The following is a 26,282-nucleotide window of genomic DNA, read 5'->3' as shown; positions in this document are numbered from 1 at the left end:
CTCTCCAAGAAGTTCTGTCGCTCAAGCTTTTGGGTCTCACTATCTGCCATGATCTTTCTTGGGAAAACCACATTTCCAAGCTGGCCTCCAAAGCCAGTCGCCGACTGGGCATCCTCCGTCGTGCGAAGTCCTTCCTCGGCACACCTGAGCTCCTCACCACATACAAGGCTTTCATCCGCAGCTCAATGGAATACTGTTCTCCCCTATGGGCCGGTGCTCTTGCCTCACACCTAGCTCGGCTTCACGCTGTTGAAACCAAAGCTTTCAGAATTATTGGAATCTCCTGCGATGAAGCTATCTCTGAGGGCCTTTCACTCACTCACCGCAAGCAGGTAGGTGGTCTTTCTGTCTTCTACCGACTCCTCTCCGGCCTTGCATCCCCAGCTCTCTCTGTGCTCTGTCCTCCAAATATTCCTACAGGTCGCACAAGATCTGCCAGCAACCCTCTGATGGTTAAACTGCCGAAATCTCGGCTCTCTGCTCACCTTCACTCTTTCATTCCTCTTTTCTCCCGCCTCTGGAACAAACTCCCTCACTCCCTTCAATCCCACTCCTCCCTCCAGGTCTTTAAAACAGCTGTTCACCACCATCTCCTATCTTCCCCCATCCAAAACCTTGATCTTTTCTACCCCTGCTAATTCACCCCAGATCCACCTTGTTTGAAATTCCAACTTCTTTCCTGGAAGTCCTGGCCGTGTCCATATGTTTTATACCTCTCCCACCCCCCCTCCCCCTTCCCATGCCCTCCCCCAAAGCCCTCGCCCTCCCTCAGATCTCTCGATGTCTCCATGTCTCTCGGTCCCTGCTCTCAAATGTTGTGATTGTGTCCTTCCCCCTCTCTCCCCATCTTGTCTACCGCTCCCGATGTTATATGTTTGTGTGTCGGTTTGTCTTTCTGTGTGATTAATGTTCGCTCTTTCACGAGCCTCGATCTTGCAAACAAACAAACAAACAAAAAAAAAAAAATACAGACCTCCATCCACCTTCGATGGCAGAGGTAGAAAGTCCAAGCGAGGGTGTGCAACCATTAATTGCTCTTTCTCGTTCTGTATGTTTTTGAACGGATAGAAATGTGTTTATCCAAAATGGTTGATGAAAAGTATACGATGGACCACACGACCCTGGATCACAGCTCAACGTTGGTGGGTGGGCATCGCGAAAATGCACCCTTCCCTTAGCTGGCTCACCCGAGAAGGTTCAGTGAGGCTGCCTCTGCTCAACCCCTACCCCATCTCACAGGATGTAAGGAGGAGTATGACCCGGAGGGAACTCTGCAGATGTGTGAAGTCACATGAGATCACCAGCCAAGGGAAGGGAAGAGATGGCCCCCAGTGCCACGATCCACCACCATGAGAGCAATACCCCTTGCCCTCAACATATCCACTGACCTTGGTCGTTGTGCTCACCCCAACCACTGACGGGAACCTCAAGAACCCATAAAATTCATGCTGGACCAAAGAGTAAAACTTCAAGAAAGGAATCCAGCAATTTAGAGAACACGACCCTGCACGTGATCCACTCTCACCCTCATGGATCTTTCGGTCCTACAATCGCCGGTCGAGACCTACCAAATCGCCCAAACGTCCAAACTCTATTCAAACATGACGGTCGGATCCACTAAAGGAACCCGCTTCGCTTTCCGTCTTGTGCGCAAGTGGTCAGGAGTACGCTGGCCCATCAAATGCAGACTGAATTCACGAGAACGGCACTCAGTATAGAGCATACCTCTGCCAGGTGGATAGTTTACGTTTTGTATCCCAGAGTAGACCAGAAAATCACAATACAGAATCACATTTAATCAAAATCATCCGTCCACAACTTTTGGAGATTTCCTGCTGTATCGTTTTTCCCATTAATCGTTTTTGTCGTTTTTGGCAAATCGTTTGTGAAACAAAATCGTTTTTGGCCCAATCTCCCATTGGTGACGAATCACTTTAAAAAATGTGACTCGTCGGATCCGGATCTTCAGCAAAATTGAATCGATTCTTCCTTGTCACACACACAACCTGTGCAATCTGTTTCGTCAAAATCCGTCCATAACTTTTTGAGATATCCTGCTATGTACCGTTTCTGACCCCATCTCTCAATGGTGAAGGATCACGTAAAACATTCTCGTAGCCGAATCCGGATCTTTACCAAAATCTAATCATTTCGTCTTTGTCACATACACTACCTCACTGCCAAATTTTGTCCGAATCCGTCCACAACTTTTTGAGATATCGTGTTCACAAACAAACAAACAGGGGTAAAAACATAACCCCCATCCACCTTTGGTGGCGGAGGTAACAAAGAAAGAAAATTCTTCACGATTTGACCGAATCATTTACAAGTGCAATCTTAGACGAAAGTACTTTCACCGAGGATGGAGCGGGTCAAGACCCAATGCATGTAAAATATTTCATTGATAAGTTACATTGATTTGTTTTGCAATATTTGTCAACACATGTATTTAACTTTCATTGAAATCAATGGGAAATTCCCATAACAGGTGTATAACCACAATTGACGTTATTTACTTAGTTATTGACAATAATTTGCACCCCATGTCCACTCTTGATCCAATATTCCCCAATAACATCTCACAAGAACTGAATTGATTATCTTCCTCGTACGTTCAATAACAAGCAGGGCTCCACAAGAATTAATTTGAGCGTCCTTAAATAGGACAAGTTGATCGATTTGTGGGATAAATGTTACAAACCTGTATTTGTTCAAAGAACAATAATCAAAATACATTTATCGGAGTAAAAATAGTTATTCTCTTACATCAACAGCAACTTGATCAGGATTCCTTTCTTTTCAATGTGGAATATTTTGGGGGTTTTCCCACATCTCAGAATGAGGCATTCCTGGAAATCTCCTCTGAGGTTTCTCAGAAAGGTGAGTGTCCAGGTGTACCATTTGGTAGATGGAGGGGTACGGGGTAATGTTATTGTCGTGTCTGCCCTGTCGTGAACACCGCAGGGCGACACAGATGACCAAACGAGCTTTAACTCCAAGGCGTTCAATCCTATGGCGCACCTTCATTATACGCACGGGGGAAGAGTGGGTGGTGGGGCTGGGGGGGAGGGGGGGGGGAAGTCGGGGTCCACCAGCAGTCTTTGAACCTGCAACAATTAACTCAAACCGACACACAATTAAAATGTTCAAAATATACAGGTTTATTGAAAATAAATGCCAGCAACAAAAAAATTCACGTTAAACTAATATCCTAAATGGGACGTCCCCAGACAGACTCAAATACACACATAGGGAAATATAAAAGAACGAAAGTAAAAAATGTGTGTTTGTTTAGTGGGCACATAGCTCCGATCTGCTCTTAAACCTCGTTAGGAATCGTCCAAACCCCCGCGTCCTTGGCGGGAACAGCACGCTTTGTCGTGCAGCACGCGAGCAGGAACCAGGCCTCCGTGCACAGGTCACCCCTCTAGCTGTCGAGTGCGCAGCGAGCAGGCCGCGCCCGTTCACTCGTCTCTGCTCCACACAGCACCGCCGCCTCTCCGGTTCACTCGGCATGGCCCTCAGCCATCACAAAGCCACGGCCAAGCGTGCCAGAGTCCACAAGCCACGACCGCCTTTCCTCACGATCGTCAAAACCCAAAGTTACGGATATGAAATGCTGACTGCACAGCACCAATGCCCAACGCAAGAGAGCAAAAATGCCACCGTTCGCTATGATCTCCCGGGTGTAAGGGGCAGAAAATGTCGGAACAACGTCTTTTGTCTTCTAGAGGGACAGCAAAGAGGAAAAAATGTCGGGGAGAGCGTTATTTTAAACTCAATGCTCTGACTTCATCCGTGCCTACTCCACCAATCACTAATCCCATCTTAGCAGTCCTTGCGCCAATCAATCCCGGACCAATCACTGCTCTTCAGGGCGTCGCCTCCCGGACCTCCTGTGCCTGTGTGCTCACCAGGTCGGTGGTATCAGTGGTAGTTTTCAATGTCCTGCTTCCAGTTGGTTTTTATTTAGTGTTATAAATGCGTGATTGCCTGGCTATCTGTGTGTGTTGCTGGTGTCATAAGAAACAGAGGAAAATAACAGAGGCCATTACATACAAGGGATTAATTACCCATAGTCCTTCACCAATTAACATAACCCCACCCCTCGTGATGGGAACGAAAATACGCTCTTGCACGACATACGGTCTACCGGATCCCTACTTATGATACATGGGGCTTCTTCTTCTTCATGACAATCAGAGCACACTATCTATGCAAATCTACCTGGGCTAAGGTATTGCCTACTGCCCACCCTCCCCCCACAAACGTAACATTATTTTCAAAATAAACTTTTCAAGAATTTTACCAAAACAAATTTTTTTTAACACAATGTTGGGCTTCTGCCAATTTAGATGACCTTTTGACCTCTGTCGACAGAAATTAAATTTATTGCGAAGCTATTATTTTTCTACTTTGTGCTTATACAACTTATTTCGCACGAAGATTGTTAATAAAGGAGTATAAGTTGTGGGTGGAATGGTGCCAAACTTCATTTCCTCTACTCCTGAAAAAGGAGACGTCTTAAGACTCGATCCCGGTATTTTTAAAATATCTATATATATATATATTGTTACGGGTCGCGGACAAGATGTTACTTTGGGCCGAGCGGATGGTCAACCGCGACCGTTACAGGATCCCCGATTGGCCCGACTTCCTGAACGTTGACCAGATCGCGCCACAGGTATTCAATCGGGAAACCTCTAAAGCGACCGAATGTAAAGAGGAAGAGAGAAGAAAACAGAGTACGGAGGAATAACAGGATTTATTATACACACAAGCAAAAAGAAAGCAGTCACGTTTATTTACAACACATAAGACGCAGGTGACACAGTGCAAATACTAGCTTACCTACAGTCTTAATTAACCCAGGACAGAACAAACAAAAGACAGACTCACGCGGGGAATGACAGGAATGGCAGGAGGTGGATGGCTGGAGGTGAACGCTTGGTGGAGCCAACGCGGAGCTTGGTGGAGCCTTGGTGGAGGTGAACGCTTGGTGGAGCCAACGCGGAGCTTGGTGGAGCCTTGGTGGAGGTGAACGCTTGGTGGAGCCAACACAGAGCTTGGTGGAGCCTTGGTGGAGGTGAACGCTTGGTGGAGCCAACACGGAACTTGGTGGAGCCTTGGTGGAGCCAACGCGGAGCTTGGTGGAGCCTTGGTGGAGGTGAACGCTTGGTGGAGCCAACGCGGAGCTTGGTGGAGGGTTGGTGTGACGGGTTCTCTCTCCTTCCCTCACAAGCTTCAGGACTCTTTCTCTCTCTTTCTTAGTCCCACCCAGTCCAACAACTTCCTCTCTTGCTTAGTCCAACTCAAGGCCTTCCTGTCTTCTGATCTCCTCCCTCCTCGACTCTACTCAAAGCGCATCTCTTTTCGGAAACGCCCCGCCGTGGGTTATATAGGCCCCGCCCCTCAACCTTTGCGAACCTCCCCCAAACGTTCTCTCTCCGCCCTCTCAAGCCAAACCCCTTGTTCATGGTTGGTCGAGTGGGGCTGGCTCACTCCTCCCCTCTATGACGAGGTGGAGGCACGCCTTTCTTCCCCAACCCTGCCTCGTGGTCAATGGCGGATGAAGGGAAAACCGCCCAAAATGCAGTTGGCAATTGGAAGGGAGGTAATTGGCAATGGGAATGGAAGTTTTGGGAGTGGGAATGAAGGGAATCTATCTCTTTCACTGGTGCAATGGAGTATTTCTATTAATGGGAGACACAGCCTTACCCTAAAACACAGAATTGAAGGAGCTGTGCTCCAACGCGAGTTGAAAGAATTGACGCGACCAAAGATGGAAATTCGTCCGAGTAGGTTTAATAAATGTATCACACTCGGGTACTCTCAAAAGCCCGTTTATCGGGCAGCAATATATATACACATTTATGTCGGGAAGTTTGTTCCCAATCGTGAAGTTCCCAAATCCGCTTCCGGTCCCTCGAGCGACGGGGCTTGCTTTGATCTCTCCACGGCATCAAAGTTTGAGTGTTTTCCCGTTCGTTTCTTTGTCAAATTTCCGCTGCGTATTTTGTTGTGTATGTGTTATTGTGTGTTTCTATTTGGTTTTGGTTTTGTAGTTGTTGCAAATTTGTGTGTAATTAGTCGTTTCTTTGTCCGCGCCTCGTGCGGCCTGGTGTCTCGTGCGGCCTCCTCGTCTCGACTTGTGCCCCGCCCCCTATATTCTCGTTTGTTCTTTCACCTCTGCTCCTGCTTTCTCAAATCCACGTTCTCACTTAGAGACTTTTCCCAGATTGTTTTCATGGTTTTGTTGAAATATTTCTTTAAATATGTTTAAACCGCAGCGGTGTTAACCCCCCCCCCCCCCCCCCCCCAGGATTTCCATGTTTTAAACGTTTCCCAGTGTGTACCCTGGATAAGAATAGGTACGCCGTATCCCTGCGTGTCGTAGGAGGCGACTAAGTGGGTTGGCGTCGGGAAAGGCATCCGGCCATAAAAAAAAAAAAACATTGCCTCAAAAAGAGAACCATGACAATTACAACTACATGTGGGCAGGGTACAGCCCGAAGTGGAGATCGGTTTCTGAGGTTTGGGACATGGAATGTAGGGACAATGACAGGGAGATCAGGAGAAGTGGTGGAAGTATTGGTCAGAAGAAGAGTGGACATATGTTGTGTGCAAGAGACGAGATGGAAGGGAAGTGGTGTGAGAATGGTGAAGGGTAGGCAGGGACAGAAATACAAGTTTGTGTGGCAAGGGTGCCTGGAGGGCATGAATGGTGTTGGTGTCCTGTTTTCTGAGGAGTTTGTAGACAGTGTGGTGAGTGTGACTAGAGTGAGTGATAGGTTGATGATGGTGAAAATGATGATTGGAAAGCTCTTGGTGCACGTCATCTCGGGATATGCTCCGCAGGTTGGTCGGAGCGATGAAGAGAAGGACATGTTCTGGTGTGCGATAGAGAAGCTGATGGAAAACGTGAAAGATGAGGAAGTTGTTGTGGTAGGAGGAGACCTAAATGGACATGTGGGAAGGAGTATGGATGGTTTTGAAGGAGTTCATGGGGGTTACGGATATGGTGTGAGAAATGGAGAAGGTGAAAGGATTTTGGAGTTTGCTGATGGAGCTGATTTGTTGATTTGTAATACTCAGTTCCAGAAAGAGGATAATAAGCTTGTTACATACACGTCAGGTGGGTCGACGACAACCGTTGACTACCTGATGGTGCGTAGGCGAGATAGGGGGCACCTCCGAGACACAAAGGTGATCCCGGGGGAGGAGGCTGTTTCACAGCACCACTTGGTTGTCTGCGACGTAAGGGTGAAAGGTGCGAGGAGAGCTCGGCGGGTGAAGTACCAACCGAGAATGAAGGTGTGGAGGTTGAAAGAGGTGACAGTAAGGGAGGCATTAAAAGAGAGGCTGAGTAGGGTCGAGGATGATGTGGTTGAGCTTGAAAGTGGTTGGATGTCAATGAAAGCTAGTCTGTTGGGAGCCGTTGGTGAGGTATGTGGATGGACAAAAGGACCACCAAGGCACTCGGAAACATGGTGGTGGGATGATGAAGTTGGAAAGACGATTGACAAGAAGAGGAAGAAGTTCAAGGAGTGGCAGAAGGCGAAGGGTACGGGAGCAGAAACAGCTGAGCATGAAAGTTATAAGGCAGCCAGGAAGGCTGCAAAGAAAGAGGTAGCAAAGGCGCAGGAGGCATGTAGGAAAATGTTCGGAGAACGCTTGGATTCGGAAGAGGGTCAGAGAGCGGTATTCAGGATTGCAAAGCAGATAGCGAAAGAGAGGTGTGATGTGATGGGGGTGAGCTGCTTGAAGGATGAAGTGGGACAAATCGTTGTCGACCCAGATGGAATTAAAGGAAGATGGAAAAGATATATGGAAATGCTGTTGAATACAGAGAATGAATGGGATGGCAACATAGAGAGTAACCCAGTTTTAGGACCGGCAGAGAAGATAACTGAGAAGGAAGTTGAGGAAGCGATAAAAGCAATGAAGGGTAGAAAAGCGGGAGGGCCGACGGGAGTTGTGGGAGATATGTTGAAGGCAGCAGGAAGTTGGGGTGTGAAGAGAATGACAGAGATCTGTAATCTGGTGGTGAAAGAAGGCCGCATTCCAGTGGATTGGGAACTGAGTACCCTCGTCCCTCTATACAAGGGGAAATGTGACCCTCTGGAGTGTGGCTCGTACCGAGCGATAAAGTTATTGGAGCATGGAATGAAGGTATTGGAAAGGGTGTTGTAGAGGAGGATAAGGAAGAAAGTGAAGATCGACGAAATGCAGTTTGGATTTATGCCAGGAAGAGGAACGACAGACGCGCTTTTCATTGTGAGGCAGTTGCAGGAGAAGTACATGGAGAAGAGGAAGAAGTTGTTTCTTGGGTTTGTTGATCTGGAGAAAGCATTCGATCGGGTTCCACGCAAAGTATTGACATGGGCATTGAGGAAGTTAGGAGTGGAGGAATGGTTGATCAGAGTAGTGATGGCAATGTACAAAAGAGCACGCACAGCTGTAAGGACGAAGGACGGGAACAGTGGTGAGTTTGAGGTGAAGGTGGGAGTGCATCAGGGGTCGGTACTAAGTCCACTACTATTTGTAGCTGTGATGGAGGTGCTGGCTCAGAACGTAAAGGAGGGTTTACCGTGGGAGTTGTTGTATGCAGATGATCTGGTGTTGATTGCGGAAAGTATGGATGGACTGAAGGAAAAGATGAACACGTGGAAGGAATGTATGGAGACAAAAGGTCTGAAGGTGAATATCGGAAAGACGAAGGTGATGGCAAGTGGTAAAGCATGTGGTGAGGTGGAAAGAACTGGGAAGTGGCCCTGTGCTGTGTGTAGGAAGGGTGTCGGAGTGAACTCCATTCAGTGTACAATGTGCGCTGAGTGGGTTCATCAAAAATGTAGTGGTCTGAGAGGGTCATTAACCAGTGTGGCAGCTACATTCAAATGTAAGGTGTGCACAGAGGGAGCTGCAGATGGAGGAAATGTTGAGTTGGATCTTGGAGATGGCGTGAAGCTGGAAGGTGTGAAAACATTTTGCTACCTCGGAGACATGCTGAATGGAGAAGGTGGATCAGACTCGGCAACGGTTGCTCGAGTGAGATGTGCATGGAAGAAGTTTCGGGAATTGAGTGGCGTGCTGATGATGAGGGGAGTGTCGTTGAAGCTGAAGGGAAAGGTGTATGCTGCATGTGTGAGAAGTGTTATGATTTATGGGAGCGAGACATGGGTAATGAACGTAGAGCAGCAACGAAGGTTGGAAAGGGTGGAAATGCGAATGGTTCGACGGATGTGCGGAGTATCGTTGAGAGAGAGGAAGACAAATGATAAATTGCGAAAGATGATGGGAATAGAGCCTGTGATTGATGCTGTGAAGAGGTACAGGTTGAGATGGTTTGTTCATGTGTTGAGGAAGGATGAAAGTGACTGGTTGAGAAGAATGATGGAAATGAATGTAGAAGGAAGTAGAAGACGGGGAAGACTGAGAAAGACTTGGCTAAAGATGGTGGAAGAAGAAATGCGGGCAAGGGGGTTAAGAAGGAGAGATGCAGAAAATAGGGCAAAATGGAGAAGATTGTCATGGGGACCGCAAGGCTAACCCCCGCTCTAGCAGGGAAAATGGCCTTTAAAATGCATGTTGTGTTGTTGTTGTATGTCGGGAAGTTTGCCCGGCAAAAGCTATACCGGGCATGCCCGGGTATCAAGGGCGAGCCTTGGAAAGGCGAGTCTGGACCTGCCCGGGCGTGTTTGGCTGCGGCCTGGCAAGTCGAGGCTGGGCGTGCCCGGGCGCTCTGGACGAGCACTGGAAAGGCGATAGCGGGCATGCCCGGACGCTCTGGGCGAGCCCTGGAAAGGCGATAGCGGGCATGCCCGGACGCTCTGGGCGAGCCCTGGAAAGGCGATAGCGGGCATGCCCGGACGCTCTGGGCGAGCCCTGGAAAGGCGATAGCGGGCATGCCCGGACGCTCTGGGCGAGCCCTGGAAAGGCGAGAGCGGGCATGCCCGGGAAAGACGAGACCGGGCGTGCCCGGGAGGTTCGGGCGTGCCCGGGAACAGTGAGTCCGGGCATGCCCGGGAGAGGCGCGTCTGGCCGTGTTCTGGCCGGTGCAAGGCGAATGTGTGCATCCAGCGGTAACCGCTACAGAATAAGATATAACTATCGAACAGGGGTATTCTATTATTGGCTGACGTGTATGCTTGTGGACTAGTTATGGGACGCCCTTTTGACCTTTACACAGCTCCGGCGGAGGCAGGAGGCGCAGAATAACAATAATAATAATAATGATAAAGCACACAATCAAAAAAAAATACAGTCCTCATATCCGCAACAATATATATAAAACATCTTTCATGATGACAGAGTATTGTGATGCAGTTTCTGATTCAGGAGACCTTAAATCACCAGAAACCATTTAAAAACATTTTATGTGCACAACTTCATGTTGTTGGACTTAAATTATCTAACTTAAATTATATTATCTTAAATAACTTAAATTATCTAAAATATATGCATCTGGCAACTGGACTATGAAATGTTTTTCCCAGAATGCTTTGCCTCCATTCCCTTTGGATTTCCTCTCATCAAAACACAGTTAAATAGTTTATTCAGGACCTGAACCCCATGTTCACCGAGGCAGGTCCATACTTCACTCATATCTCCTCAGGTCCTCCTGATTTGCTAATTTTTATCACTCTTAAATCGGCTGTCTTGTCTTGCAGTACTTTTTTGTATAAATCAAAGATTCCAGGAGCAGCGTTTGAAAAGGAGTAGGTCAGTGAGTGTTGGTACACAGTTGAAATCCCACATCCAATCTTCCTTGTCTGACATTTAAATCGTTGCGATCCATCTTTGCCATGAGGATGTGATGAGGAATATAAAGAGATTTATGCTCAGTTGGAAACTTCAGGTTAACTTTCCCCACCAAGTGAAGTTAGAATTTGTCCTATCAAGGCAAAATCTTCTTCATGGTCGTGTCAACAACATGCATTTTAAAGGCCATTTTCCCTGCTAGAGCGGGGGTTAGCCTTGCAGTCCCCATGACAATCTTCTCCATTTTGCCCTATTTTCTGCATCTCTCCTTGTTAACCCCCTTGCCCGCATTTCTTCTTCCACCATCTTTAGCCAAGTCTTTCTCGGTCTTCCCCGTCCTCTGCTTCCTTCTACATTCATTTCCATCACTCTTCTCAACCAGTCACTTTCATCCTTCCTCAACACATGACCAAACCATCTCAACCTGTTCCTCTTCACAGCATCAATCACAGGCTCTATTCCCATCATCTTTCGCAATTCATCATTTGTCTTCCTCTCTCTCACCGATACTCCGCACATCCGTCGAACCATTCGCATTTCCACCCTTTCCAACCTTCGTTGCTGCTCGACGTTCATTACCCATGTCTCGCTCCCATAAATCACAACACTTCTCACACATGCAGCATACACCTTTCCCTTCAGCTTCAACGACACTCCCCTCATCATCAGCACGCCACTCAGTTCCCGAAACTTCTTCCATGCACATCTCACTCGAGCAACCGTTGCCGAGTCTGACCCACCTTCTCCATTCAGCATGTCTCCGAGGTAGCAAAATGTTTTCACACCTTCCAGCTTCACGCCGTCTCCAAGATCCAACTCAACATTTCCTCCATCTGCAGCTCCCTCTGTGCACACCTTACATTTGAATGTAGCTGCCACACTGGTTAATGACCCTCTCAGACCACTACATTTTTGATGAACCCACTCAGCGCACATTGTACATTGAATGGAGTTCACTCCGACACCCTTCCTACACACAGCACAGGGCCACTTCCCAGTTCTTTCCACCTCACCACATGCTTTACCACTTGCCATCACCTTCGTCTTTCCGATATTCACCTTCAGACCTTTTGTCTCCATACATTCCTTCCACGTGTTCATCTTTTCCTTCAGTCCATCCATACTTTCCGCAATCAACACCAGATCATCTGCATACAACAACTCCCATGGTAAACCCTCCTTTACGTTCTGAGCCAGCACCTCCATCACAGCTACAAATAGTAGTGGACTTAGTACCGACCCCTGATGCACTCCCACCTTCACCTCAAACTCACCACTGTTCCCGTCCTTCGTCCTTACAGCTGTGCGGCTCTTTTGTACATTGCCATCACTACTCTGATCAACCATTCCTCCACTCCTAACATCCTCAATGCCCATGTCAATACTTTGCGTGGAACCCGATCGAATGCTTTCTCCAGATCAACAAACCCAAGAAACAACTTCTTCCTCTTCTCCATGTACTTCTCCTGCAACTGCCTCACAATGAAAAGCGCGTCTGTCGTTCCTCTTCCTGGCATGAATCCAAACTGCATTTCGTCGATCTTCACTTTCTTCCTTATCCTCCTCTACAACACCCTTTCCAATACCTTCATTCCATGCTCCAATAACTTTTTCGCCCGGTACGAGCCACACTCCAGAGGGTCACCTTTCCCCTTGTATAGAGGGACGAAGGTACTCAGTTCCCAATCCACTGGAATGCAGCCTTCTTTCACCACCAGATTACAGATCTCTGTCATTCTCTTCACACCCCAACTTCCTGCTGCCTTCAACATATCTCCCACAACTCCCGTCGGCCCTTCGGCTTTTCTACCCTTCATTGCTTTTATCGCTTCCTCAACTTCCTTCTCAGTTATCTTCTCTGCCGGTCCTAAAACTGGGTTACTCTCTATGTTGCCATCCCATTCATTCTCTGTATTCAACAGCATTTCCATATATCTTTTCCATCTTCCTTTATTTCCATCTGGGTCGACAACGATTTGTCCCACTTCATCCTTCAAGCAACTCACCCCCATCACATCACACCTCTCTTTCGCCATCTGCTTTGCAATCCTGTATACTGCTTTCTGACCCTCTTCCGAATCCAAGCGTTCTCCGAACATTTTCCTACATGCCTCCTGCGCCTTTGCTACCTCTTTCTTTGCAGCCTTCCTGGCTGCCTTATAACTTTCATGCTCTGCTGTTTCTGCTCCCGTACCCTTTGCCTTCTGCCACTCCTTGAACTTCTTCCTCTTCTCGTCAATCCTCTTTCCAACTTCATCATCCCACTTCCAAAATGTTACTTCCAAATGTGCCCTTGGTCCAAACAATCGGCCCTCCAACATGGCCGTCTCATTACTTCCGGCTGTTTCAAAAGAGAGGCTTCATCGGCTCTCCAGATTGTATTTTTCACTCCGTGGGCAGCTGCGACCGGGCATAAATTTGACGAACTGACTTGTTGCAAAGGTGGCATCCTTTGACGGTGCCACGTTGAAAGTCACCGGGGATGGGGGGTTCGGGTCCGGGTTCAGGCTGAAGGCTAGCCCAATAGGAGTGGTCGGCGTTTGCCCAATGATTATGGTTCAAAAATATCGTAAACGTATCGATTGCATACGTTTGATTTGACAATAATTGATTGTCCTTTCTACAGGGGAAGAAGAGGTGAACAATCCAACCCATCCCGACTTTGTCCCGTCACCGTTTCTGCAGCCAGCTGACACAAGTGGACGTGCCGACCAATCTGCCGAGAAGATGCAACGCTGCGGGGGAGCATCCAGGCGGTCAAGTGCTTGTGGTGAGTGTTCTTTGTCACAATTTTAAGGAATGCAGACACGGCACTATGGCTCAGATTAGGCAGTGGCTCAGATTAGCTACAATAATTATGGTAAATTAAAGTGACCTGAAAAAATAACTCTTAGATGCCATTTCCTGGCACTTCGAGGCACACTCTGCAATACAATATTATTATTGGGTTTGTTGGCATGTAGGTATATTAATAGTGCTTTGAATGTCACGAAACAAATGTCAGTGATTGTGACCTTGGCAATGTGGGTGTCGGTGGATTATAGTCAGATTATAATATTGCTTGGGTTTCAGGCCAATACGCAGCTACGTTGTCCCGAGGGCCGAACGGCCGAGGTCAATATTCCGCCCTCGGGACAGCATAACGCGCATTGGCCAAAAACTCGAACAATATTTCCATTCTTATTATGATGGATGAAGGCAATGGTAATGGCTCCAATAATCGCAGACAAGCCTAAACTGCGCCACTCCCTTGTGGGAGTAGGCCTACATGACATGTATATGTGGTCGTGCACAGGCCACGCCCACGCGTGGCCAATATTTAGGGTGAATGTTGTTCGTATGGCGGCCATAGGCCATATTTTAAAACTTCGTTGCACCCACCCCCACCTTGTGTAAACCGACATCCCCAATAATTTCATTAAGTGCACCCATTTGGACCACATTAGGAGGGTTGTCAAGTTGTCGCGGTGTGCGGGGGTTTACGACAATGCGATTAATGTCTGCCGGTGTCAGGGTCCAAACGCGTTTTCTTGAATTCTTAAAATCACACATCACTCTGCCAATAATGGACATAGAGGGTCGTGTGAGGTGTCAAAATGATCAGAGTACTTCCATACAATATGGAAGCTGCAACCCAGCTGTCGGTGACATCTGCGGTTACCTCTGGGTCAAGAAATCTGTAAAAATGGTGAAATGTATATTTTGTCTTACATTTTGATACATCATAAATTGTCTTCATAACACAGAGAATAACGAAGGTATTGGTTTAATGTGTACTCTAAAAGTTTCCCAGTACACTGTGCAAAATAATGATACCACACAAATATATCTGATATTAATATTTCTGAGTTTAATACCGCAAAACCGAAGTGTACCCCCTTATTTTCTTCATGGTATATGCAATATGCATACAACATAAGTTTGGATACAGTCGATGTGATATTGGCAATTACTTCAGGTATAACATCGAGATAAATATCATGATTTTCGCGACTGCATTGCACATTATCAAGACTAAAGAGACCTGAATTAAAGATGCCTTAGATTATTTTGGCCACCTGTGGAATAATACACACAAACACAAAAATACACCATAAATGTTTCATTTGGAGATACAAATGTGTTTCATAATACTAAATGTTTGTCCAACAAAATCAGAATTCACTTGAATGTCCATCATATTTTCTATTCAGTTGAATGCCCATCATGTTCATGATTTAACTGAGATGTCGAGCAAAATAAAAGTTCACTTGAATGTCCATCTTGGTAACTATCCATTTTAATGTCTATCATCTATCTATAATTCCAGCAATCTCTGTGTGTCTGTCTGTGTGTCTGTGTGTCTGTGTGTTTGTCTGTGACCGCTGTTTCTCGACAACCACGGGTCCGATATACTTGAAACTTGCCAGGTATATTGCTGGGGACCCGAGGATGTGCCTTTTCAAGGTTTGTAATTAATCGGACAAGTACCTACCGAGCTATGTCCAAAAAACGCTTCAACCAATCAGAGAGCAGCGAGCTATCACGTGTGCCGAACCGTTAATGCAATGCAAGCGTTAATGCGTTAATGCAAGGCTTTTCTTTTTTCCCCTCTTCTCTTTCTACTTTTCCTTGCGATTAAATTGCAAACAGCCAAAATACGTTGGCGCTAATTGAATAATTGGCCATTAACACTAAAATAATCGTAACTGCGATATGCCAACTTCCGGACAGTGCAGCCTTCCATGTTGTTGTTGTTTGCAGCAGCTGTTTGCAGCAAGGCAAGGCTTTTCAACTATGTTGCCGTTAAACTATGTTTTAAAACGAATTCAAACTGCGATTAAATTAAAACGATTCATCCTAACTGCGATTTGCGAACTTCCGGACAGTGACGACTTATCTTCCGGCAGCCAATCACAGAACGCTCTGTTGCGTAGGCGTGGCCGATGTGAGACGAGCGGAGCTGAGCGCGTTACGAGCTGACCGCCATTACGGTACGTAATTCGATTTCTTATGCGCATTATTTCTCCCAATTCAGTCAGAGCGAAGGGCGGAAGCGAAGAGCGTTGCTTTTTTTGTTTACGGGCGTACGGGCGGGGTAGAGCGTACGGGTAGCGTTTTTTTTTTTTTTTGGCCACGGAACGGGCACCCACGTACGGGCAATGCCCTAGTCTATCTATAATTCCAGTAATCTCTGTCTGTACGTTTGTACGTTTGTCTGTGACCGCTGTTTCTCGACAACCACGGGTCCGATATACTTTTAACTTGCCAGGTATATTGCTGGGGACCCGAGGATGTGCCTTTTCAAGGTTTCATATTCATCGGACAATTACTTACCGAGCTATGTCCAAAAAACGATTCAACCAATCAGAGAGCAGCGAACTATCGCGTGTGCCGAACGTGGCGGGCACACTCTGCCTCGGATGGCACATTTGAGAGCGTATTCATTTATTTCACGTTTGCAAACTATGTTGGCGTTAAACTATGTTTTACAACTAATAAAAACGAATTTGCGATTCATTCGCTTTCCTGCGCGTTTGTGCACGCGATGGCGATTTCTTTACCAAACTCCGGAAGCCGTTCGCTTTGGACCAAACCATTGCATGTAAATAGAGGGGGGGGATATAATTTTAGATATAGATATAGTACGGGCAATGCCCTAGTGTTCACAATTCACTTAAATGTCCACCATACGGTAATTACAATGCATCTGAAAGTCCATCGGTTAGTCGAATCATCTGCTTCTGAATCAGATGTCTCATCACCAGCCAGAGAGTTTGCCGGCTTTGTGCATCTTGGTCCGCATTTACATGCACCAATGCATGGAGACGGACATGCTTTTACACGAGCATCTTGACGATGCACAACTTCTCTGGCATCCACAGCTTATTAACTCGCGGCAGGCATCTGGTACAGGTACGAGGCTCATTAGCTTTGGTACTAACTTCGCGCCATCGATGTGCTATCCACATTCCTCTGGTGGAGGAAGGTCAGGATATGCCTGTCCTGCATGTGTCCAGATCAGGGCTCGATAGGTAGCTCGCATGATGTCAAATGTCAGGGCATCTTTTGTTGGCGGTCGGTAGTCATTTTCTGAATGTTGCCAAATGATATTTCAGGATAAATGATGCAACATTCCCTGAAATATTGTTGTCGTCCTTGTCTTCCTTTCAGGTTGGGCAAGAACAGTGCTGTGGTGAAGTAGCTTGAATGGAGGCCTGATCTCGATTACCTTCGGGGTGATTGATTCGTTTTGGCAGTGCCAGGACCGGTGATGTCCTGGCACCACCTTGCCTGGTGTTCATGCTCATCCACCGATGGAAATGGAAAAATGAAATCCACCTCATTCAGCGGTTTTATACATCATGAATACGTCGAACGTCGATGTTATGATTGTTGCTTGACGTGTGATTCTTGAACAGCGGTTGTTCAAAACATTTTCGTCTTCAAGAAGAATCGAGGAAAAAAGGCATTAACCGAACTGTTACCTTTTCGCTCCGTTACCTTCAAAGTTATAAATGCTTGGGCAATGGGCATTCCGCCCGCCCGCCCGTGTCCATTTTTCTTGTGCTCCCCCCATAGTGTTCCGTCTTCCCCAATATGGTCGCTCCATTGACGAAGGGTCATTTGTTACAGCCTTGTGAAATAGTTTTAAAGCTGCAGTCATTGCAAACAAAATAATTGTACCTTTAACATTTCCCAATGAGAGAGAGCAAAGATTATTCATGAAAAAAGAAATCATTTGTGCAGAGAATGATCAGTTTTTGTTTTTACTCGTATAATAACGTTCTCAGTGACGCAATGAATGTGACATGTGACATGTGACATGGATATGGATATCACCCCAGGTATTTTCTATATGTGGTGTTTGCATTTTGTGAAGAGCTTTACATGAATGAACGAATGAATGATCGAATGATCAATAAATTAGAATTTATTCGAGAATGCCTCCACATATAAAATGGCAAAAGGAAAAGTAGTGTTTCAGGTTATTGGATGAATGTGCAATTGAACGTGAAATAAATCAAAAAATGTAAAAATACTTTTGAGTTTTTTTTAAATTTAATGTTGTACTCAAAAGTGTGGATATATTGGCGAAGGAAGGGTGCTTGATTTATTTATATATACTAGCGTCCAGCGTGCGTGACTCGGCGCGCCCCGCGCGCTTCACCGCACGTCGTATCGGAGGGGTCGGCATCTTTGACCATTTCGGGGTGCTTTGGGTCTTCGGGATGTTTTGGGCCTTCGGGGTCTTTTGGGGTATTGGTGGCCTGAAGGGTCTTGGCGGAATTAACGCAATTAAGAGGGTTAATGTGGAGTGTGGTCATTTTATTTGAAGAAGAAGAAGAAGACTTTTTTTTGTTTGTTTTGTTTTTTTATATACAGAATCGAGGCTCGTGAAAGAGCTAACATTTATCAAACAAAGTATATAAAAAGGGGACCGGTACACAAGATGGGGAGAGAAGGGGAGGAAGCACACAAACACAACATTTGAGAGCAGGGACATCGGGAGATGTGTGGGAGGGAGAGGGCTTGGGGGGAGGCAGGATCGGTATAAAATGCAAGGACACCAAGGACTTTCAGCAAAGAAGTTGGTATTTCAAAAAAGTGGATTTGGGGTGAAATTAGCGGGGGTAGAAAAGATCAAGGTTTTGGATTGGGGAAGATAAGAGATGGTGGCGAACAGCTGTTTTAAAGACCTGGAGGGAGGAGTGCGATTGAAGAGAGTGAGGGAGTTTGTTCCAGAGGCGGGCCAAAAGAAGAATGAAGGAGTGAAGGTGAGCGGAGAGTCTTGATTTTGGCAGTTTAACCACAAGAGGGTTGCAGGCAGATCTTGTGCGACCTGTAGGAATATTTGGGGGACAGAGCACAGACAGGGCTGGGGGGTGAGGGGGCGGGCTACGCCGGAGATGAGTCGGTAGAAGACGGAAAGACCACCAACCTGCCTGCGGTGAGTAAGTGAAAGGCCCTCGGAGATGGCGTCATCGCGGGAGATTCCAATGATTCTGAACGCTTTGGTTTCAACAGCGTGAAGATGAGCTAGGTGTGAGGCAGGAGCACCGGCCCAGAGGGGAGAGCAATACTCCATTGAGCTGCGGACGAAAGCCTCGTATGTGGCGAGGAGCTCAGGTGTGCCAAGGAAGGACTTCGCACGACGGAGGATGCCCAGTCGGCGACTGGCTTTGGAGGCCGGCTTGGAAATGTGCTTTTTTTCCAGGAAAGATCATGGCACATAGTGAGACCCAACCCAAAAGCTTGAGTGACAGAACTTCTTGGAGAGGAATATTCAGAAAGTGGATGGGAGGGTTGTCCAGTCGGTCTTTTCGGAGAGACATCGTAAGAGTGTGAGATTTGTTTCGGATTGAAAGACACGTTCCACTTGTTTGCCCAGTCTGTGATTTTGTCCAGGTCTGCAGAGAGCGAGGAGGCTGCAGACTGCCGATCTGAGGGATGAGCAATGGAGCGGCACAACAGAGTGCAGTCGTCAGCAAAGAGTCAGAGAGATCATTGATGAAGACCAGAAAAAGCACAGGGCCCAGAACACTGCTTTGGGGAACTCCAGCCTGAACAGGAAGAGGAGGTGAGAGAAAGCCATTCAGGGCCACACGCTCACTACGACTAGAGAGGAAGTCCATGCGCCAGCCATGCGCGGATATTTCTATGGATACCAAAGGAGGAGAGTTTGGTGAGCGGAGCGGCGTGCCAGACCGTATCGAAGGCACGTCGTATGTCGAGGGAGACGCCTCTGATTTCCCGTTTGGCATTGAGGACCCCTCCCTCCCTCCATCCATTGTTGAGACAGCAGAAGCAGCATGTCCAGAGTGGAGTGACCTGGTCTGGAAGCAAATTGATGACCAGAGATCAAGCCATTGGAGAAGAGGAAACATTTCATATCCGAAGCAATGATGCATTCCAGGACATTGCTGATAATAATTGGGAGAAGGCTGATTGGTCTGTAGTCGCTAGGATCTGTTTTTGTGCAAAGCGGTGATGTTGGCTGATTTCCAAGCAGATGGCAGTTGACCTTGAGCAAAAGAGAGGGTGAAGAGAACAGAGAGAGGGAGTGAAGGAGCGGAAGAACAGCATTTTCGGACCCGTGGGCTGATGCCGTCAGGTCCAGTTGCAGAATCGGAGTCGAGGGTTGACAGAAACTTTTCCACCTCGTCGGGCGGAAAGGACACGGAGCACCTGGGTACGACTGGGTACAGAGAGGGATGGGTGTGGCGCACAAGATTTAGAGGCAAACACAGAGTTGAGGCATTCAGCTTTTTCACGTGCGGAGGCAGCCGTGTAGCCGTTTGAGCTGAGGGGGGGGATGGAGGGGGAACAAACACCAGAAACAGATTTGACCAGACGCCACCAGGATTCGGAAGAGGGAGACAGACAAGACAGTTCGGTATTGAGAACGGAGAGATATTGTTTCCTGGCTCTCCTGAGGGTGGACACACACTTGTTTCGGGCTTTGTGAAAGGAAATGACATTTCCTTCCGTTGGATTTGCTTTCCAGGAGACGAAGGCAAGTTGTTTCTGGGCAACAGCCTCACCGCAACATTCCGTGCTGCACCATGGACGGGAGGAAGCGTACGACAACTGAAGACGACATGGCATAAATCTGTGCATGAGAGAGAGAGAGAGAGAGAGAGCAATTTACTTTGGAAGAATTCCCAGGATGATGTCAGTTGCTGTCAGAGGTGGTAGAGATGGGAGACCAGTCCAGATGATTGATGGCTGCTTGAAGACCGTGCCAGTTGGCCTGAGTGAAATGCCAGACTCGTCGACGCTGAGCAGAGCTCCCTGAGAATGGTCAGAGATGTCCACTTTAACAAGCACATGATCAGAAGAGCCGATTGGAGCAGAAGAAGAGCAGCAGACATTTTCAGGTAAGTTAGTCATAACCAAGTCCAGAAGAGAAGATGCTCCGTTGACTGAGATCCGGGTGGGGAAATTGACAGATTGTGTCAGTCCCAGTGAGTCGCAGAAGTCCTTTGCTGAGGAGCCATGGCTGGTGAGAGAGGTACCCACACCCAGCCAACTGGCATGGTGACAATTTAAATCACCACATATGAGGAAGAGAGACTTGGGATGAGTGCATAGAAGTGGGTCCATATTATCAGACAGCGACATGTAGATGGAGTCATCACCGTTTGGTGGACGGTACAACACACATATGAACAAGAGGTGGGAGCGAAGGGGAAGCCGTAGCCACAGGTATTCCAGGGGGTGAGGTGGAGAGAGTGCAGTGCAGTGCATTGCAGTGCAGGGCGACTGAGGAAGAGAGTTTTTGATAAAGACAGCAACCCCGCCTCCAGGACGAGGCTCAGGTCTATCATACCGGAGGAGGGAGTAACCTGGGAGAGATACCAAGGAATCAGAGACTTCATGAAGGAGGAAAGTTTCTGTTAAGCAGATCACGTCTGCTTTGTCAGAAGCAACCTGTATGGAGAGATCGGTCAAGTTTGAACGAAGGCCCCAGATGTTTGAGGTCCATACCGTTCGTTAATGAAGAGGAAGGGGGACCATCGGATACAGAACAGGGGGGACGAGGGGTCGGGTAAGATGTGCAAGAGGTAGGGAGAGCCGTTGAAGGTGTGTCAGAGATTTCAGAATAGCTTGGAGAAAGGGAAGGATGGGGCGGACAGTCTAACTCTAACGACTGACTCTTTCTAGTGGTGGACTCGTGCACTTTGACATCGACGGTGACGAGAGCTACCTGTAGGTCCCGTGATGACATTCTGGGGTGCTCGGAAGCTTATTTCAGCATCTTGCGGTCTGCTCTCGGGCTGAACTTGCCGGGGCGGCATGGCCCGAACAAGTTGGCAGTTGTTTGGAATCTTCTCCACCTGTAGATGATCTTCCGGACAGTCGAATGATTCGTTTCAAATTGTTTGGAGATCTTTTTAAATCCCTTCCCAGACTCGTAGGCATCTATAACCTTCTTTCTGAAGGCCGCAGACAGCTCTTTTGATCTTGGCATGGTGACGCCGCACACTTCAACAACAAAGAGCAAACCAAACGAAATGTCAGATTTAAATAAGACAGGTTCCTCCAAGATCCTCTCCAACGATGTTCTAATCATTTGCACCTCAGCTGGTGCACCTGATTCTAATTTTAGGTATTTGAAGTAGTAATAAATGTAGGGGTGTACTTACTTTTTCCACATGCGAAATTTGCATTTATGTTTATTTAAAATATACAATGGACTACAAAATGTAAATATTTCATGATATTTGTTTTATTATATCATCTTTAAATATCAATATTGTTGAAATGAAGATCAAATAGCTGTATCTAAACTCTCTGGTCACGCACAGTCAGTCATGGCTGTTGTCTACCGCCCTCCCAAACCACACCCATCATTCCTGTCTGACTTCTCCTACTTTCTGACCCAGCTATGTTCCCTCTCCCCCCCAATCGTCGTCGTCCTTGGTGATTTCAATATCCACATGGACTCCACTGACTTCACTGATTTACTCACCTGCTTTAACCTCACTCAACATGTCAACTTTCCTACCCATAACCGTGGTCACATTTCGGACCTTGTCTGCTCTACTGGATTGATTTTGCACCATCTCTCTGGCTCCGACCTCACCCTCTCTGACCACTTAGCCATCACTATGACCGTCAACGTTCCCACCCCAGCACCAAGGCATTATCGCACAATCAACTTCCGTAAGCTAAACGCTCTTTCACCTACCTCATTGTCATTCACCCTCTCTGAAAAAATGTCCACTTCTCCCTTCGTTGACCTCCACACCCCTTCTGACCTCACTGACTACTACAACCGCACTCTCTCCTGCCTTGACCAACTTGCGCCTATAAAAACCAAAACCGTTTATTTCACCCATTCTGTTCCCTGGTTTACCCCTGAACTCCGCCTGATGAAAACTCGTGCTCGCCAACTTGAAAGACTCAGCAATAAAACAGGTCTCACAGTTCACTCCCAAGCCTACAAGGACCACCTACAACACTATAAAGATGCCCTCTCCCGCGCCCGCTCCGCCTACTACTCTCAACTTATCCACTCTGGCTCCGGAAAGCCAAAAGCACTCTTCTCTACAATAAATAAACTCCTCAGCCCCCTGAACACCGCCACCCAGTCATTCACAGTAGACAACTGCATCTCCTTCCTTTCATTCTTCCAACGCAAAATTGAAAACATCTACAACAGCTTGACCACCGCCGCACCTGCCCCCCCTTATCCTGCCATCCCCTGTCTCAATTCTCCCCAGTCTCCCCTACTGACCTCTCTGAACTCCTCATAGGAATGAAAACTGCCACCTGCACTCTTGACCCCATCCCCTCCAGCTTTGTCAAGGCCTCCCTTTGTGCTCTCTCTCTCTCCACTTATCATTGCAACAATAAACTCCTCCCTGTCTACAGGCATCGTCCCACCATCCCTCAAAATTGCTGCTGTTACCCCCATTCTGAAAAAACCTGGACTAAACCCTGACACCCTAAACAACTTCAGACCCATCTCCAACCTACCCTTTGTGTCGAAAGTTTTGGAACGCGCTGTAGCCACTCAACTCAAACATCACCTCTCTGCCAATGACCTGTATGAAACATTCCAATCCGGATTCCGCTCCAACCACAGTACTGGAAACTGCTCTCCTCAAAATCACCAACGACCTTCTCCTCTCCTCTGACGCTGGCAACCTCAACATTCTCATCCTCCTCGACCTGAGCGCCGCGCCGCCTTTGACACTATCGATCACACCATCCTCCTCACCCGACTTGAAACCACCTTTAACGTTACCGGCACTGCCCTCTCTTGGATTAAATCATACCTCTCTGACAGACGCCAGTTCATCTCCATCAATAACTGCAAATCCCCCACTGCTCCCCTCCCCCAAGGTGTCCCCCAAGGTTCAGTCCTTGGCCCCCTCCTCTTCATCCTTTACCTGTCCCCCCTCGGTCACTTAATCCGCCGTCATGGTCTCCAATTCCACTGCTACGCCGATGACATCCAGCTTTTCATCTCCACCAAGTCCATCTGCACCACCACCCACTCTATCCTGACAAACTGCATCACTGAAATAAAATCCTGGCTTCAAATCAACTTCCTCAAACTTAACTATGATAAATCTGAAATAATCATCATTGGCCCAAAAACGCTCATAAAATCCACCCATAACTTTGCCCTCAACATCGACGGTATCCCAGTATCCACGTCCCCTCACATCCGGAATCTTGGCATCATCTTTGACCAATCCCTCTCCTTTGACAAATACACTAAACAGATCACAAAGACAGCCTTCTTTCACCTGAAAAACATCGCCCGTCTCCGTCCATCCCTCTCCTCCACGGCTGCAGAAACCCTCATCCACGCCTTCATCACCTCCCGTCTGGACTACTGCAATAGCCTCCTCTATGGTTCACCCTCAATAATCACCAATAAACTCCAATACATTCAGAACTCCGCTGCCCGTCTACTCACCCATTCCCGGACCCGTGACCACATCACCCCCCCCCCCCCCGATGGCTCCCCATCTCCCAGAAAATCCAATACAAAATCCTCCTCTTGACCTACAAAGTCCTCCATGACCTGGCCCCATCCCCATCCTACCTGGCTGACCTCCTCTCCAGACACACTCCCACCCCCATCCGGACCAAATTCAGATCCTGGGGGGACAGGGCCTTCTCCATCGCTGCTCCCACCCTCTGGAACTCACTACCTCACACCATCAGAGACTCGTCCTCCTCCTCCTCACTCACCACATTCAAAACATCACTCAAGACCCACCTGTTCAACACTTCATTGAACATTTAACCCACAGCATTTAACCCCTGACTATCTGTTGTCCTTCTCCCTCCTTTTTGCTTTGAATATTTCCCTATTGATTCTTGTCTTTTTTGCAATTGTTTTTATGTTTTGCACTCTGTCAAAGCGTCTTTGGGCTTCCTGAAAAGCGCTATATAAAATATATGCATTATTATTATTATTATTATTATTATTATTATTATCTATATAATAATACCGTAAGGATTCGACTTTGTTATCCCTTTTACGCCGCACCCAGTGACCCAATGCCCCGGCACGAATGGATTTACGATCTACGAACCACGCTCTTTGTTTATCACCTACAGCCATACTCGAAAAATCTGAATTAGCCGACGTTGGGGCCCAAAAGCATCCGATTAACGGCCGATACGACGCCATCTTACGACTCCATCGTATTGGCGTCTGCTGGGTGAAGGCGCAACAAGCCGTCCGCTGAGTGGACAATCCTGAGCATGCATTCCGCCATTTGTGCCGGTGTCGTCGATCGCGCTGTACGCTAACCTCATCAGGTGGGTTTACCATAATGTCTTCCATATACTGTGATTACAACGAAGTGAAACTGATCAGCAGCCCATCAGTATCATATAAAGCAATAAATACCAAGGCTTCAGCTTCTGAAAGCTTAAAACAAAGTGTACTTCGCCGAGTGACGAAACGTAGGCGTAGGCCTCGGCCCTACCTATCCAGTTGTTGTTTCCGTTGTGTAAGGGGGGGGAAAAACAAACATTTTGGCCTCAGACCTTTGAGAGTACGTCGTTCCGTGAACTTTTTGAACGGGCCTCGTATGCCATGCTTCGTCAACGTTGGGTTGTTTTTAAATGATTTGAAGGATTAACTTAAGCACCTTGAATAGAGCAGTTTATTGTTCCTCAAAGACCAGTGTGTAAGTTGACTCAATATGATGGTAACTTTGCAATTCCTGCGTTGTCTCTGAATCAGCTGGCTGAGTCATATTGGCGTAGGGTAGGTCATGATCAGCCCCCCCCCCCCCTTTCGTTTCACCAACTCCTGCATCTGCCACCGTTCATGATTATCAAAGTAGGCTTTACCCTGTTCACGATAAGGTAGAAATCAGAGTTGTATACGAAGAGATAAAAGGATGCCATTGACTTCGAGACGGTACATGATATTTTCAAAAGTATATCGTAGCGTTGTCATTTAAGTAGCTTGCAATAAATACGTTGTTCATATACGCACTCTTCATTCTCATCTTTCTTCCTAACTCTTACTCGGACAAGCAAATCCCCTATGCCATCCATAATGGTACACTCTATCCATACACCACATCCTCCCTTCCGTGGATGTTCCACGGGTTTCGGCTAGTTATTATTATTATTATTATTATTATTATTATTATTATTATTATTATTATTATTATTATTATTATTATTACGTTGAAATACGTTGAAAAAGTCAAAACTTCACATGGGGTGTAGGGGAAGGCGGGGCAAGTTGAGCCAGTTTTTGTTCTTGGAATGTTAGGACTGAACTTACTGATGATCTTGCACAAATGAGTATCTTGCCTTCTAATTTAATCCTTGGGAAACATTTTGTAGCTGGTTCTTACTTTCTATCCCCACACTGAAAGTCACTGTGACCTTTTGAAAAAACGGAGGCAAAATGGCTCAACTTGCCCGCCTGAGGGGTAAGTTGATCCAACCTCTGGGGTAAGTTGTACCACATAGGGGTAAGTTGATCATTGCCCCAAATAAAGATAACTAAAGTAGAAAAGCATTGTTTTGCCAGAAAAAAATATTTA

At 47.1% G+C, this 26,282-nt stretch overlaps 1 protein-coding gene across 2 annotated transcripts in view; it reads left to right on the top strand.

The window, feature by feature from the left end:
• Nucleotides 1-17,782, top strand: part of LOC144891761 (uncharacterized) — a 32,867-nt gene extending 15,085 nt beyond the window's left edge. For both annotated transcript variants that reach the window (XR_013623086.1, XM_078776049.1), the window contains exons 3-4: nucleotides 13,388-13,531; nucleotides 16,915-17,782. Coding sequence is in view for 1 of the 2 variants with exons in the window: in XM_078776049.1 (XP_078632175.1) it covers nucleotides 13,388-13,531; nucleotides 16,915-16,940 (170 nt within the window). In the remaining variant the exon portion in view is untranslated. The remainder of the gene's footprint in view (nucleotides 1-13,387; nucleotides 13,532-16,914) is intronic.
• The last annotated feature ends 8,500 nt before the right edge of the window (nucleotides 17,783-26,282 follow it).

This window comes from Myxine glutinosa, chromosome 1 (assembly GCF_964187855.1).
Source record: "Myxine glutinosa chromosome 1, kmMyxGlut1.1, whole genome shotgun sequence".
Taxonomy (NCBI): domain Eukaryota; kingdom Metazoa; phylum Chordata; class Myxini; order Myxiniformes; family Myxinidae; genus Myxine; species Myxine glutinosa.
Note: the sequence above shows the minus strand (reverse complement) of the source record. Positions and strands in the feature narration are given on the sequence as shown.